General features: G+C 41.6%; 1 protein-coding gene across 1 annotated transcript; it reads right to left on the bottom strand.

Annotated features, from left to right (window-relative positions):
- Nucleotides 1-1,352: 1,352 nt before the first annotated feature.
- On the bottom strand, nt 1,353-17,070 carry GATM (glycine amidinotransferase). The gene is made up of 9 exons (XM_002927901.4): nt 16,902-17,070; nt 15,172-15,390; nt 8,811-9,006; nt 7,721-7,911; nt 6,594-6,731; nt 6,250-6,414; nt 4,783-4,846; nt 4,200-4,316; nt 1,353-2,391 (listed from the first exon to the last, which is right to left on the bottom strand). Exons 1-9 carry the CDS (start codon nt 16,968-16,970, stop codon nt 2,279-2,281), a joined length of 1,272 nt encoding a protein of 423 aa, XP_002927947.2. The 5' UTR covers nt 16,971-17,070; the 3' UTR covers nt 1,353-2,278.
- Nucleotides 17,071-17,566: the final 496 nt, after the last annotated feature.

Here is a 17,566-nt window from a genome sequence, read left to right as displayed (position 1 = left end):
GGTCAGGGATATTAATATATTGCAGTGATAGTGTAGAAATCAGAGATTGAGGAGTAAGTGAAAGGTGAAAAAGTGGGGACAGTATTCTTTCTAGAAGCTTGGCTCTAAAGGAAACTGAAGTTGCCAGAAGAAGAGTTTTTATTTTGAAGTTATTTTAAGTATGACTATTTGCTGAGGGGAAAAAATAACATGCACGTACTCACAGAGGCCAGAGTTACAAGGATGATAATAATTGATACAGCAAGTTCCTGAAAGAAAGATTAGAGTGAAAGGATAGTTGTATGGGTTAGACCTGCTCAGAAGGTTTACCTCGTTTTCTGTAGCTGGAAGAGAAGTGTCTCTTTGTAGAGGGCTGAGAAGTAAAGACAAGTGATGAGATGAAGCCTGATTTTTCTCTTTAGAAGCTTAGCTACAAAGGCAAGGAGAGAAAGGACTTCAACCAGAGAATGCAAAAGCAGACAAATCTGCAGGGGATTGGAGCAGAAAAGCTGAGGGAGCTGACACAGGACTGCCTTTATTCTCTCTGTGAAAAATGAAACAGTAAGATCAGATAAGAGAACAGAGTGAAGGTTTGGAATAGGCACTGGGGATAATGTGGAGGGGTTTGTGATAGAACTGTTGAGCAGTATTTAGACCTGGGAATATATACCCTAAGTGTGCACCAGTCCACATGACTCTATGGACTTCTTGAGCAGGATTTGGCCCCAGTGTAGAATTGATAGCTGTTCCTGTGGTGGGTGAAAAAGGACACCAGAATACAATGGAGCTAAAGGTGTTGGCATGGGCATAGGGTGAACCTGTGGCTCATTTCAGAGCACGTCTTCCCCACCCTCTGACCCACCAGATTTCTCTTGAGTCCAAACATTTAGCATCTTGAGAACAGAGACTCTCTTTCTTTTCTGCGTCTTAGGATTAGTCCCTTATATTATTCAGAAGACATTCAGATATTTTTGAATGAATAAATTAACTAATAAAATTTGGGGGCGCCTGGGTGGCTCAGTCGGTTAGGTGTCCCATTCTTGGTTTCAGCTCAGCTCATGATCTCAGGGTCATGGAATCGAGCCCCGAGTCAGGCTCTGTGCTCAGTGTGGAGTCTGCTTGAGGATTCTCGCCCTCCCTCTGCCCCTCCCCCGTGTGCTCACTCTCTCTCTAAAATAAATAAAATAAATCTTAAAAAAAAAAAACCAAACTAATAAAATCTGACTCTGCTAAACATTTCTGAATACAAGTATTAGGTTTAAATTATTTACAAGGGATGAATATATTATTTCAGAGCATTAGAATTCTGTCCCTAGAGCTACATTCTTGTAATTTACTTATGCCGAAAATAATTGGACTGATGCCAAACTCTAATGAAATCCATTCTGTGACATAAAAGTTTATTAGAATAAAAATACATGTACAATCCAACATTAAAATTATTTCACATTGCATGTAGGTTTTACCCCCATTAGTCTTTTTTAATGTTTTTAAGGTCTGTGCTTTAAATAATTCGCACATTTGTAAACCGAGCTTAGATTATCAAGGATGCAGTATATCCATTAGATACTGGACATCAAAATTTAGGATCGGAACTGATAGTTATAACCTATTGCACTAAATATTTCTATAAAATTTGGACAGAGAAAAAAGATTAAATCACTTGAAATGAGGTAAGTTGTATGAAAAGGTTTTTAGTAGCAAATATCACCAATGTTGAAATAAGAATATTAAAAACATTCATGGAAAATTCACTTAAAATGTTTGCATAGTCTAGGTTATTTTTTAAAGACGAAAAATTAAAAATTACCAAAATTCCTCATTAGAAAAAGAGACAATTATCTGGTTCTGCTTAAGATCTGTGTACATTTTAACTCTTTCTCTCATTTAGAAAAAAAGTGATACAAACATTCACAAGTCTTAGAAAAAAGGAAAAAATAATGAAGATTAGGATCAACTTTTCAAGCTGCCTTTTGGAAAGAAAATTAAAAACAGAGGTAGACGGTTAAATATTAGTGGCCAAGTTACTCAAAAGACTAATTTTTGTTGGTACACATTCACCAAATGTTTACACTTGAAGCCAAATAGTAAATGAATTTAGGAGAGAGTAAGACCTAGCACAAGTTATTTCCTTACATCAAAGAAAAGTAATAAAAGTAAACCAGGCTTAAGACCCCTGTTAAGGATATGATCGTTTAAAGCACTACAGTTCATGCACTTTTTCAAGTGGAAGAATTAACCTTATCCCTAAGCTTCCTAGATTTATTGGAGGCCAAGCCACCAGCACCGTCAGTCCCGGTCAGTCAAAGTAGGACTGCAGGGTGCCGCGGCGCCGGATATCACAGGTCCAGCAGTGGAAGCCTCCTCCCAGGGAATTGGCATTACGGATGTTAACCTTGATGGTACTGATACCTGCATCAGAAGAGAGACATATGGTCAGTTAGATGGACTCCCAAGAAGATTCCTAGAGGAAGTAAGTCCAAAGATGGGTAGGAATCCTGAGTCTCCAATCCTCAAGTCTACCTGAACCCCAAACAGTCTTTCAACTGCGTTGTCACCAGTTATATTGCATCTAACCTATTCCACTGCTAACATAAAGTCTTCACCAGAAAGTCATCAGAGATTGTGAAGTCTACTTTATTCTGCTGACAATTCACAAGTCAAGGGGCTGGATGAGCAGATGTGTCTGATGGGATTATATTTACCACCTTAAGAAAATGATGGAACCGAGCTTGTATTTTAATATGCTGGGCTGTATGCTCATTCAGGTATCAAATCTATTCAGGTAATTAGTTTAATCTGGCATCATTTGTACTGATGTTCTTGTGTTGATGTGCATGGGCCAACCGTGTTTAGAAAGAAATCTGTTGTGTTCAGCGTAACAGGATTTTAAAAAGAAAATCTGTCATCCTCCTTCAAGGAATGCATTATTTTGAGGGGAAAGATAGCTACAGAGTCACTAAAGTTTCCACTGGGGTAGTCAGGGAGGGAAGGCAGCAGGAGCCATCAGAAAAGACTTTCCCAAGAAAGTGAGACTGAGCAGGGCTTTGGGAAGTACAAATAGAGTGTGGAAGGGGTAAGGAGTGGGCTTGGGATGAAGAGTGGACTTTTAAACACAGGTGTGTTTCCTGGTAGACAGATGTATCTATCTTATTCAGATGGCTAGAGCCATTTTAATCCTGAATTAGGAAGGTTCCAGTTGCTTGATAAAGTTTGCTTTAACAAGTTCCCTGTGTCTAAAATTATAAAATAATATTATGAATCATATATCTGGTTCTTAATAAAATCTTAAAGGACAAAGAAACTGAACCCAAACAGTTGGACTGTTTCATGAAAGTCAGGAAAAAAGTGGCATAGCATTAGAGGTCAAATCATTAGATTGGACTCAATCTAAAACTGACCGGCCAATCCTTTTCAACTGTTACCACATTAAAGAGGGATGTGTCAGAGGGGCAAATCATTTCCTCTGGGTAGTACACCTGAACTGTAAGACACGAATCACAACATGACTCACTTACAACAAATACATACTGCCTGGCTTTATTTGACTTAGGATCTGTCATGTGCGTGAAGAGTGATGGACATGCATACTTCTGTATTCTGCATCCTAGCCGTGTGAAAATCCTCTCTTTCACTTTTCTCAATAGTGTCAGAATAACTATTTTAAATTTTTAATATCAGGATAAGCAAATTCCCACCCAAGTGAAAACCAGTTCTTAGGTCAAAGCTGAATGATTTACTGACACTGTCTGCTGCATTCTATTACTTGGTTCACTGTGCTTACCACCCCACATGTAAGTCACTTCTGTATCTGTACCCTTAGAAGTCCTTTAAAATATGTAATGACAATTAAATGACTTTTAAAGGACCCTCAATAAGTCAATTTCTTATTTGCGGAAGGACTGAATGATCTCTTATGTTCATCTACAAAGGGGGTAGTTCTTCATACATGGGCACCAAGAGGTTAGAGAAATCACAGAAGATTGACACACTTATTGCTAAGGGAGTGTCTGAGGAGCCTGGAATGCATCTCCAACTTTTTGGGATTATGATCGTGAAGAATAAAAATATTGTGCATCTATGAAATAATAACATGGTACCTCTAAAAGGAACAGAAGTTGAATTAGGCAAGTCATACATCAGACCTAGAAGGTAATTTCCTTAGTTCTTCTGGTTCAGTACTTTCACACATGACACCATGTTTTATTTATTGTACATACCCAGTTTTTCAAACATCTTTTGAATTGGGACTTCATTGGCATCCACCATGACACGCTTTTCATCTAGCATTAAGACATTCATGGAAAGCCATTTGGATGACATCCAGAGTGGGTGATCTAAAAATAGCAACAACTGTTAAGTCATGTCCACTATCATTTTTGTTTAAAGCAAGGGTTCCAAAGTGAAGAATATTAAGTGACACCTCCATTCTTTCAGGAGTTCACTCTCCATGTAGAATTTCATTTTAATCTTAAGACAATTTATCTATAAATGTTAGGACTCAATCTATACCCATTACACATTCGGATTTCACCTTGTTTTCTTTAAAAAGTCATTTCTTGCTTTGTGATGTTGCTTTATACTGGTTTTTCCATCTTCTCACTTTCATTGTGTATGGAAGGAGAGGTTGCAAACCTAAGTCCCAGCCTTGTTCTTGTACCTATAGGCCCAAGTGCTAGTTTACTCCTTCCTGGGGAAATATTTTCTCTGAAGTGCTAAAATTTGGGCTGCAGTCTATAGATGAAAGATCTTCAGTCACTGAAGTACTCATTTTAGGCTATGAGTATATAATAGTAAACATACCATCTGGGATGACTGGTATTGGAGGAGTAACTATGGTCCATCCCGCTTTCTTGAAAAGATCAATCTGCAAGACAAAAACAACCCCAAGGAGGTTTAAATCCATATATGCTATTATTATCTTAGTCTCTCATAGCTCTTATGATTAATAATTCTTTTTGAGACACCGACTTCTCAACTGCCAAAATAAATTAAAATTTCAATCCAAACATTTGAAATGATTTTGTCTGAATCCTAATTAGGAAGGTACATAAAATCCCCATATTACCAGGTTAAAGTTTAAAAAAGTAACAGAAATGTTAAAGCTTTTAAAAATATTCCCATGCTTTATTTAGGTTCCAGAGATCTTAAAATATGGAAGATACTTTTCTTGACAAATTGGCATTAAAGAAAATGAAAATATTTCCTAACTTTAGTTCTAAGAAAACAAAAAAATGTGACTGTGTTAAACCCATAGTCCATCCACTTCATAGTCCATCACTTTGCATCTCCACCATGGCATACAGACACATGTTAAGGATGTACTCCCAAAGAACCATAACTGTCCTTAGTCACCATTATAACCCAGCCATACCTGTGTTCACAGACTCACTTAGTATATCAATAAATTATATTAAAGTGAAACGGATAAGTAATCTTGGTCTTTGGGTATAAATATACACGATGGAAATTTAAAAAGGTGTACTGCAGGGGTGCCTGGGTGGCGCAGTCGTTAAGCGTCTGCCTTCGGCTCAGGGCGTGATCCCGGCGTTCTGGGATCGAGCCCCACATCAGGCTCCTCTGCTGGGTGCCTGCTTCTTCCTCTCCCGCTCCCCCTGCTTGTGTTCCCTCTCTCGCTGGCTGTCTGTGTCAAATAAATAAATAAATAAAATCTTTAAAAAAAAAAGTGTACTGCAGCCTACCAAATAACACAGAATCCCTCACCACCCAACTGGAAGGGCAGAGGGGGCGAGCAGAAGTAGGAAGCTGCAAGTGATAGGGACAGAGCAGCCGCAGTGCAGTGGCTCTGCTCCTCCTGCAGGCTGGGGCTGGCCAAAGGGTCCTGACCCACCAGAGAGGGAGGCAGACACCCAGTACCCAGGGCATTGCCCAGCCATGCAGGGATCATTCTGTTTGCAGTTCCGCTGCTGGGGGATCTTGGCTGCAAGCTATGGGATAATAGACTCTGTTCGATAAAAACACACACGCACAAAATGGAGGCTTTGACAGCAGCAAGCAAAGACAATCAAAGTCTGATGACACTACGCTAATTATCATGGCTACAACGTACATCTGTGAGTTCTGGACACCTTGTAGTAAGTCCCCCATAAGCAATCCGATGTTTGACTATCATAATGTTGAGCACTGCTGAATTTGTCGTTTAGGACCATTAGGAACTATGGAAGTGCTTAAAATAAAAGTTTTTATATAAAGTAATTACTTCAGTTGCTAGACTCTGTTGCTTCTCCAGAGTCTTAAGAGCTCCCTTACCTGATGGCACGGTCGGTCAGGGTTGGAAAGCACGAGACCAGGCCCAATGATATTGAAGGTGGCATCAATATGCATTGGATTAGGGTCTTTAAAGGAGATGATACGCACTCTGTAGTCTGGAGCAAGATGCCTACGCATCCATTCAATGCCCAGGTAGTTTGTAACCTGAAAATGAAAGGAGGACATAATTCTAAACAGATTGGGTTCTATGTTTAGATAACTAAAAATATTCAGGATGAAAATATTTTCATAAAATAAACACAATAATTAACAAGTAAATAATACAATAATAAATTAAAAATATAATAATAAAGTGTGGAATTTAAGAGGCAGCTTTTATTGACCTGGCTTCTCTGTGCAAAAATATCTCTTCCAGCTCTAATGAAGTCAGCAGCATCAAAGCATGGCTCGAACTCGGTCGTCACAAATTTTCCCTGAGCAGCCAATTTGTGTCTGTCTTCTACAGAATGGATAGGGTAATTCTAATCGGAACAAGAATGAACACAGACAATGCATTGGTTCATAAGGAAATTATTTATGAGGCATTCATTACTAAGAAAATCAATTCAACATCATCACTTCCCAAAATAGTACTACCCCGTTTTAGACTAAAACATGCATGGAGAAGACGTAGGCCCATGCTAACTAAAAGAAAATAAACTAAACAACAAAAACCAAAAGCCAGAAACTAGTCATGACAGCAATTTCTTGATACTTAGAAGGAAATGGTACAGCGATAGTAATGATTCTGAAAATATTCATGACCCATACGTTGATTTATGGACCTATCTACAATACTGAAAGTCAACAGAATGAAGTCATTCTCTTCTTTTAGAAAAGAAATTTGGTCCTGAGCCTAACTCATACCATAAAATGAGATGCCCTGCCTCCCATGCCAAAACTGACTTGCTGTGGTGGAATGAATTCATTACTTATTTCCGTCTTTAAACCCCTAGAATAAATTTTGATTTTTTGATTCTTTCTATAAATGATGAAATAATAAGTGATCTAACAAGGGATATATACTTCCTTTTACTGTGAGTTTGGCCTGTCGACCACATTGTTTCTCTAGAAGAAAAGAATGGAGTACAGTTGAGTGACTTTTCTGTTTCTACCAATGAATAGCTTTGTGCCTTTAGGCAAGTTTTCTTCCCCGCAAGGAAACATTGATGTTCCTCCCTCAGAGGGTTTTGTGAAGAATAAACAGGTCTGAGGGTGTATAAAAGCACGTAGCTCGAGACCTAGCACATGGTTAGCACCAGATAAGTGTTAGCCATTACTACTATTACTATTATTATCACAATATCATTTACTCTTATTTTCATCATAAAACAGTCATTTTTTTTAAATGAAGGTGATGTTCTCAGTTTCTTAAGTGCATACTAAATACAACATATCAGAGAATCTCTATGTCATTCTCTGGATTATTGAGAAAAGTTACTAATAAGCTCACCTATAATTAGGGTCTTACCTGGTCATAAAGCTTATCACCCATTGTTGGCTTGGGAGCTGTTGTCCACTTGGCGCCACGGTGGAAGTAGTCTTTGATAATTGACCGGTATGCACGGTACTCAAAGAAGCGGGAGCGCCATGCCATGGGAGCCTCGATAATCTCATTTCCCACAACTATCAGGATGTCTCGAGGCATCGCACCGTATAAACCTAACAGATCAAAAAGTTCCACAACAACCTCAATAATGCTAATTTCCAAGACAGAAGAGTCTATATAATAGGATTCAAGGCTTGGGTTTAAAAAAATTACAGAAAACCTATAGGAATGTGTATGCATGTATTTATATCCAAATAGAAAAAGATGGAGTGATACATACTAGATTGTTAGCATGAGTATTCTGTGTGGGGATGGCAAAGCTAGGAGAAGGAAGGAAGGAAGGGAGGGAGGGAGGAAGGAAGGGAGGGAAAGAAAGAAAGAAAGAGAAAGAAAGAGAAAAAGAAAAGGGAAGGAAAGAAAGGAAAGGAAAGGAAGGAAAAGGAAGGAAAAGAAATGAAGCAATAAGGTCCTTGTTCAAAGAGATCTAGAACCACCAAGTTCTCACATTTTGTAAGCTCCTTTCTTGATACATAGGAACAGAGTTCTTCAGGGAATATCAGTACCACAAGATAAAAATTGGGCCAAGGATCATTTCTAGAACTGTAAATTAGAACACTGAATTCAGGCACAAGAACAATCTTGTAGCAATGTCAGTTAAAACTAAAATGGGGACGTTTCTGTTCCCCTCTTAACTTCTATACTTGAGGAAAATGACATGGAATCCACTGTTTTATGAAAGGAAATGATCATAAGGTTTAGAAAAACTGCTTCTTTCAAGAAGATTCTGATTTACAATGGAGTTTAGAATATGGACATCTTAATCATATCAAAAGAACCAGTCGGTTCCTAAGTAATCTTTAAAGTTTTGAAGGATTAAATAAATAAATAAATAATAACATTTCAAAGGATGATTAAAGGAATCTCTGAGAGATTATCTGAGCTTTCTCCTTACACATTAAGAAAGAAATTAAAAATTAAGACACTAGCAGTTTAGATACACAACATCACTTACCCGTAGACTCAAAATCAGGAGTTTTATACTTCAACGACCAGTCAATGGGGTCAGGTCTCCTCACTGTCACTCCTTCCATTTTTAAAATATTGCACATCTCTTCAATTTCAGCAACAGCCTTTTTCAAATGATCTTTGGGAAAATAATGGCCTCCGTGCTTCTGGTAAAATGGCCAGTACTTTTCATATGTGTTGGCCTATAAACAGGAGAAAGTAAGCGAAATACTTAATCAGAGAATACAACTCATGATAAGGTTATAGGCAGTGAACAATGATTTGTAGAACTTATTTTTTCTTTTTTTTCTAATTTGTATTTATTTGAGAGAGAGAGAGCACAAGCGGGAAGGAGAGGGAGAAGCACTCCCTGCTGAGCAGGGAGCCTACTCAGGGCTCCATCCCAGGACCCTAAGATCATGACCTGAGCCAAAGGCAGACGCTTAACCACTTAACTGACTGAGCCACCCAGGTACCCCTGATTTGTATAATTTAATGGAAATGAGACTAAGACTATGTCTTGTCTAGTGTTGATCCCCAGCACCAACCACACTCAGGAAGTGTGTGGGAAAACACTCAATATTTGTTGAATGAAGAATTCTAAATATTCTTGATGTTTTGAGACCTTTTGCTCCCTTTGTGTGGGGTCTTCTGCCCTGCCGTTCACAGCATGTCTGCCGTCGGATGGGCTTGGAGTCTTCTTGGACCAGTTTTTATTGCTCCACCTCATAGACAAAGCTTCATACAAAACAGGACATAGCTACTCTGTTAGACAGTCTCAATGAAATCAAATAAGACAACAAACAAAAGAGCATAAGAGGATAAGAGCACATCTGTACTTAGATAAAACCGTGTGCTACCCATGCATCCCAGAATTCTGTCTAGAAAACAGCACTGCAAGATACAAATAAGACACTGCCCCCTTAAAATTAGGGACATATTCTCAGACATTCTTTGTTGCTCTTAAAAACCCATCATTGATTTTCTCATTCAACAGAATTAGCACTTGGCAAGATTGTGCAGCAGCGCCAGTCTGTCCTTGATACTACCTAGCCTTCCCTGCAGACATGCCTCCTCTCCCCAGTCTTTCCAAGTTCTCATACCACTTCAGGTCCTTTTGTCATAGAGGGAAGTGATCCGATAAATGAATTCACACACTTTTGGCAGCTGAAAAAAAGCTTACCATTTAGAAAGTGTCCAAGGGTGATATGAATTTTAAAAGACAACTGAATGCAAACCAGTTAGATGCTTTAAAAAGGCTCAATTTGCTAAAAATGACTGTTGAAACAGGGCAGCCATAACAACTGTAAAATACTGGTTTTCAAAAACAAAGAAATGTAGGATTCTTCATTCAGATTGTTTTGCATGAGCCTAAATTCTCAGTTTAAAGAAATACATTGGGAAATGTAGAAGATGTAATATGGATGTAATTTATCAAGATAGATGAGGTAGAATTCCAATCAGAAGACCCAAACACTAGGAAAAAAAACCTTGGACTTTCATCAAAAGACTGGCAAAGTGATATACATCTGTATATTTTAAGTCTAAAAAATATTTAAAGCAGCTATTTAAAAAAAATAGTTCCTTATATCATTAACTGTCTAACTACCAGTCCCGATCATGTCAGATACGGTTACCATCACAAATCAGACAATTTCAGAGAGCAGTTAAGGGCTATGAAGAAGGGAACCCGGTAATGAGATAGAGTGTGTCTAGATGTCTAGCCCAGTAATGTCAAAGACGATGTCTTTTTCAGATTTTCTGTCTCTACTTCCATTTCCACCTCAGTCTGAGAAATATCAAATATGTGCAGGCAGACCTGCCTCTTGTTAGTTCAGTACCTACGTTCACACCAGTAAGGCTGGAGCTGAGCCTGCTGGAGGAGAAGGAATAAGACTCTGAAAAACATGGCTTTAACAAACATGGAGGGTGCTGGTGAGGCTCTAAAACAGGGGATGGCAAACTAAAGTCCGTGGCCAGATTTTTTTTTTTTTTTTTTTTTTAGTAAATACAAGTTTTCCGGGAACACAGGCACGCTCATTCATTTACATATTGCCTGTAGTTTCTTTTGCACTATAGTGGCGGAGTTGAGAGGTCAGTGGTGACAGAGACCTACGGTCTGCAAAGCCTGAAATGTTTATTATCTGGCCTTATGACAGAAAAAGTTTGCTGATCCCTGTCTACATTACTGGTTAGTTGCTTTACTTTTGGAGATCTATAGAAAAACAGGCGGCTCAATTTCTGGCCTGTGACAAATACAGTATCAAATTATCAGTATTAATTTGCATACTTTTTAAGATCAATCTACTCTTTTTAAAAACAAAAGCATTCCACTGTTCTCTACTCCTAGGAAGTCTGGCAGCAGCCCCCAGAAGGAGAGGATAATAATGAGTCTTTCTATTCCTCTCAGACACATCGCAGTACTACTCCTCCATTCATTGCTTCCTCCTTCTCATGCCAGGCACATCGCTTACAGTCCGCTAAAGGACAAGAAGCCTTTGAAACTTTAAAACTCATTCCAGCAGATGCACAGCCATGCTGTCTTGCCAGACACATTCCAAGGTATTCTGTGTAACTATGCAGAATGAAGCTCGCCTTGGTAAATATGAACTGTGCTTTCCTGGGGGGAAAAAAAAGCTATTTGAACAAGTGTGAGTTTCCTTGTGTAACTCGTACTCTGTCTGGCTAAGGTTGAACAAAGTCCAAATGATCAAGGCACATTACATTTTCCAAGACATAGTTGGAAATTATTTACGCTTCCTTTGTAACCTTGCTAAATGAGTTAGCAATTATTTACCAAGTGTCGGCAAGATAAAAAACACTACGTTAAATGCTTAGCATATGATGTTTTTAATAATCTGTTGCAGAGATGTGGCTGCACTCCTAGAAACTTTATAGTCTTTCAGAGCTTAATACCCTTCAGGGTGGGGTGGGGTGGGGCGGGGTGGGGTTTTAAATACTGTCTTTGAAAGGCTATGAAATATCAATAGAAACTTCTTATTTACCCAGCTTCAAGCTTATAGTACATTAACCTTGACTGACTTTGTATCTTATGAAAGGTCCTTTCTTTTTTCTTCTTTTTAAAGATTTTATTTATTTATTTGACAGAGATAGAGACAGCTAGTGAAAGAGGGAACACAAGCAGGGGGAGTGGGAGAGGAAGAAGCAGGCTCATAGCGGAAGAGCCTGACGTGGGGCTCGATCCCATAACGCCGGGATCACACCCCGAGCCGAAGGCAGACACTTAACCGCTGTGCCACCCAGGCGCCCCTGAAAGGTCCTTTCTTAAGAGCTTTATTTTAAAGATAAAAGCAAAACAAAAAGCACATATTTGGTGGGAAGTATGCATTATGTTTTACAGAATAAAAAGCTACATAGCTTTTAAAGACTGTGCTTCTTGACAACTATAGTCCTTAACTCCCATAAAATTTCTCTAGCCTTTATATCTTCCAACCAATCTTATGCTCTAATTACCCATAAGCAGTTTAATACATTATTTTATCTTTCATCGTTCCCAAGCTGATTAATACATCCGTATCATTTTTCTCTCAGTTAAGGCCTTGCCTTCTGGGGGCCATGCATGTCTTTAATTTTCTCTCCCTCATTACCTAGTTTAGCATGTGGCATAAAGCAGAAATAACCAGACAAATGAATGAAATCAATACTGCTAATACTAGTAGTATCTATAATCATGGCATTCCCCATGTACTTCTGTAATGTAAAAGTAGATCCGGACAACAGTAAGGAAGTGTGGTTCTGTCCCTTGAAATACTTAGCATGTAACCTTTTACCTTCGTATTTAATCATGTCAGGTAGATAGCAAACCTTTTAACATCTTCACTTTATTGAGGCCCAGAAATTTGTGGAATCTTGCACAAGGCCAAAGAGCTGATTAGCCAAGACTGGTATCAAGCTTCTTAATCAAATACATAATTCAGTCCTGGTCTCCTGACTTCAGCCCGGTACTCTTTCCACAAATGACAGAGAATTCAAAATCAGGTCTGAGAATCATGCCTGTTTCCATTAGGTTACATAATACAAAAATCAACATTTTTATAGACAAGTAGAAGGATAAGCTATTGCTTGAATTTAATTCCACCCAGTTAAAATGGTTAAGGGATGGAACTTCTTTCCAAGAAAAGACTTAAAAGAGATCAGGCCTTTTTAAAACATGTGGATGATACAAAAATTAATCTGTTCATCAAATATCAAATATCAGAACCAGGGGTAGTTTCAGAACAATTAGAGGGGACTTTTTCTATTACCCTGCCTTTGTGGTCTAATTAAAGACTCATTTTCTTCGAGAAAACTTCCTAACTCTCCATCATTTGGTCATTGCTTTTTCCTGTACTCTTCTGGCATTCAATTCAACTGCCAGTTGGTTGGCATAAGATACTTAGCTTTAGTCTCTGTTTCTATACAAAGATCTTATCTCTCTAAACAGAAAGCCAGGTCTTTTGTGCTGTACCTCTGGAACCCTGGTACAAGGTAGGCAGCATTTCCGACAATAATGGCAATGGTGTAACAGAACTTCCTTAATCCACAGTATAAATAACAATGTAAATATTCAGGAAGAATTTAAGTATATTGAAGATATATTTCTAACCCATTATTAATGGAAGCTCAGGCTGTGTCTGCAATGTGGGTGGCACTCCCTTCTGCAGGATACATCTTGAACACCAACCCACAGAGGCCTGGCCTTAGGAATATTCCAGATAAAGAACACCAGGAGTTTTTAGAAGAGAGATATCACTTGTTGCCAGGGAAACCCTGGAAGGCTATGTGGAAGGGACCATCAGAGCTCTGTGGTAGTAAGAGGGGTAGGTTTACACTACAGATGAGAGGTACAGGAACATAGGTGGAAGAGTCCTGATTGGGAGCACAGGCATGAGGGTTGTTTGGGGAAGAGTGAGTAGTCTAGTTTGGCTGCTTATAGGGTTATCTTATAAAGTCTGCTGAAAACCAAGGTGAAATGTTAGAATTGAGAGGGACCCAAATAGGAATGGATATCTGCTAACCTGCCATACTGACACACCTCTAAGATGAGCCAGTGACTGAAATAGGGAGTCCTGGAAAGGCAGGCAAGAGCCAGATTGTGAATGATCTTGAATGCCGTGAGAACTTTATCTGAAGCAGTGGTGGGGGGAGGAGACATGTAGAAGATTGGGAAATAGAGGAATGATAGGAGCAGGGTGAGCAATGTGATCCAATTTTGGTTTAAAAAAAAAGCATTCTCGGGGCGCCAGGTGGCTCAGTCATTAAGCCATCTGCTTTCAGCTCGGGTCATGATCCTGGGGTTCTGGGATTGGGCCTTCCGGTCCAGTTGGGCTCCCTGCTCAGCGGGGAGCCTGCTTCTCCCTCTCCCACTCCCCCTGCTTGTGTTCCCTCTCTCTGTCAAATAAATAAAATCTTCTTTAAAAATTAAATTAAAATTTTTAAAAAGCACTCTCACAGAAGCTGGAAGGTGGTTTGGAGAGAAAAACAAATGAGGGAGACCAGTGAGGGGTTAGCTGCGATAGTCGAGCCAGTAGATGTGATCCTGACCTAAGGCAGCAGCAGAGGGATGGAGGCAAGGCTGCTTTTGACAAAGGACTTGTTAAATCCTGGAGAATGGATGTGGAGGATGTGACTGAAGGAGAAATCAAAGATGACTCCTTAATGTTTCAGCTCTAGTAAATGGGAACGCCAAAACTGGAAAGGAAGGAATGAAGAAGGGTCCAGTACAGCAGAGTGGGGGCAGGTGAACTCAAGGTGTGCGGGGCTTGAGGTCCCACGGCAATACCAGGAAGGAGTTTAACATGTTGATCTGGAGAGAGATCTGGACCAGAGTGGAGATGGGAGCCGAAGCTGTGAGAGGAACTAAGAGACGAGGGCCAAAGTGAAATTCTGCTCAACCCCAACATTACAGACAGTGAAGGAGGATGTGAGGAATAGGGAAAGAACTAACATCCCCAGATCAGGTCCGTCAGAACCTGAAGGAAGGAGTTATTTGTGTAAATAGTATAAAACACCAGGGGCGCCTGGGTGGCTCAGTCGGTTAAGAGTCTGCCTTTGGCTCAGGTCATGATCCCAGGGCCCTGGTATCAAGCTCCGGCTCCCTGCTCAGTGGGGAGTCTGCTTCTCCTTCTCTCTCTCTGCAGCTTCCCCTGCTTGGCACATGCTCTCTCTCGCTGTCAAATAAACAAAATATTTTTTAAAAAATAAAACACCACAGAGATTTCAAGTAAGATAATTAAAATCACCACTGGATTTCAGAAGTCTGGAGTAAGCTACAGTGAAAGCAGTTAGAGAGGAGAGTGGGAGCAGAAGCCAACCTGCAGAAAGTGAGGAGTGAACCCCCTTCAGACACGTAAATACCCTTGCTTTACCTTCACCTCCACAGTGAATGGTGGAACACAGGCATTTTCTGCTCTGCCCACTATCACTTCCTCCAAGGGGTCCCATTCGTTGTAAGAGGAGACGGGGCAGTCCTTGGGCAGAGGATCAGTGGCCTTATCATCAGCTGCACAGGAATTCCGAGAGGAAGCAGTAGCTGCCTGGGTGCTCTGGAAAGTTCGCTGCACCCATCCTGTTAAGGTTCTTCCAAGCTTCCAAGAACAAAGAAAAGATTATTGCATAGTCCTATACAGTACTTGGGGAGGAGGAAGTAGAATGAAACTCAGCATAACGTAGACATTTAAAATCCTTTAGGAGAATGTAAATTAAGACGTTAGTTACTATACAGGTGGGTAGTGGGGCTATAGTTTTGCCTTCTTGTTTTTTATAAATTATCTTTTTATCTATATGTTAATTGGCATCACTCTTTAAAGCCCCTCAGAAGATTTTATCCCCAGTGACCACCCCCATTTATATCTCAGAATGGTTTTCTGCAATCAAGTTTTAATCCAGCTTTAAGCAACCCTTCCGTAGATGATGGATCGCCCTATTCCTAGAAAACCGTAGAAATCTGCTCCATATCTCCCTGCCAAATCCAGCTGGAGGAAGAAGCCTCCTTTCCCGTTTGGTATTAAAAGTCACCAAATTAGACTTCTTTTTTCCAAATTAAATAAAAGCATATGTAAAGAACCTTATTTTTCAGAATAATCAGCTTCAAACTAAAATTTTTGCATTGCTAACACACACTTCCCACTCTTTGGCACTTCAATTCTGAGAGTGACCAAGTGCCATCTGCTCCATTTCACAGATGGTCCATAGTATTCTAGCCAAGATAGGATTAACCCAAGCACAAATTTAAACCGCCAGAAAAGAGAACTCAGGACTTAAAAAAGCCTTTCGAAGATCCAGGGCCTATAAAATCTATATTAGGGAGAGCTCCTCACCACGGGGCAAACCTCAAACACCACCCACACCCCACACCGCACCACCGCGCCCAATCTCTCTCCTACTCGGTTAAATGCCTTAGGAAGGAGGCAGGAGGGCTGCCAGGATGGGGACCAAAGCAAGAGGGAGAGTGACAGCTGTTCTGGAAGCAGTTGCCCGGGAGGGAGCCAAACTGCCCTGCTATTCCTGTCCCAGGAGCTAGGGAGGGTCTGCAGGCGCACGCTTACAAACCCTGCAGAAAGTCTGGGTTCAGCCTGAACTCGCTCCAACTCCTCTCTCGACTCAGGACTCCATGTTACTCTTGGAGTGGGCCTGCTTGCTCCCTCTCCATCCCAGATTCCCACTTTGCCTCCTCTCCCGTCCATCCACGCCACACGCATTTCCCAGAAGGCTCCCCAACTTTATGCCCACGCCCTGCACTGAACCCCAATAATTTCATCCTTGTATTAAAAAGTGTCACTCGTTGCCCCCACACCCTCACCCTGGGCCCGAAGCCTCTAGGAGCGCACCGGGGTTCGGCTGGGAGGGCAGCGCCCCCTGCAGTGACGGCCACCGCCGCCCGAGACACGCAGAGAGCGACTGTACCCACGGGGTGTGGCCCAATGCACGTCCCGCTTCCCCCAGGACACCGCCGAGCTCCCGGCAGCCAGGAAAGGCTCTTGAAGCTGAGCTTCCAAGGGGGACCAGAGGGACAATGTCATGCAATGCTGGCTGGGGAAAGCGAGGGAAGGCGAGGGGGAGCGCACGCGGCCGCCGACCGAGCGGGCGGCGCACGCACCCGAGAGCCGATGTAGTGCACCGCCTCGGCGCCGCGGCTCCCACCGCGCAGACACCGCACCCGCAGCATCGCCCCGCGCCCGGCTTGTCCACGAGGCGAATGTTCCCGGTGCTCGGCCGCGTCCGTGCGGGCCTCCCGAGAGCGCGCCAGCAGGGGGTGTCGGGGCGCGCGGCCCCGGCCTTTTGTAGGCTCGCCCCGCCCCGCCGCCTCCCGTGCACCCCATTGGCTGCTGGGAACAGGTGGCGGGGCCGGGGGAGCGCAGGGCAGCGCGCCCCGCCGCCCAGAATTAGGAACCGTTAAGGGACTGCGGGTGGCGCCCGGTCCAGCCTCCCGTGTTTGCCTTTTTTTAGCTTGTCAGTCCGCGGACTGGCTTCGGCTACCCAGCCCAGCCCCCGTCCGCCGCAGGAGGCCCACCAGAGCTTCAGGGGAGGGGAGGAGCACTCGACTTCTGACAAAGGAAACTTAATAGTACGTTAAATGTGCATTGTTGGATGACATAGGTAAAGCGTAAGTACAGTCACAGGGTTAAATTCGTTGGTACGCACTGACTCAGTCCCCTCGTCTTGCGGTGAACGAAACCACCTAAAGTTTAGGTGGCTTCTTAAGGCAACACCGGGTTTGAGACTGGAGAAGCCTAAGTCTGGAATTCAGGTTCACTCTCTCAG

The sequence above is a fragment of the Ailuropoda melanoleuca genome, chromosome 5 (genome assembly GCF_002007445.2).
Source record: "Ailuropoda melanoleuca isolate Jingjing chromosome 5, ASM200744v2, whole genome shotgun sequence".
Taxonomy (NCBI): Eukaryota; Metazoa; Chordata; class Mammalia; order Carnivora; family Ursidae; genus Ailuropoda; species Ailuropoda melanoleuca.
Note: the sequence above shows the minus strand (reverse complement) of the source record. Positions and strands in the feature narration are given on the sequence as shown.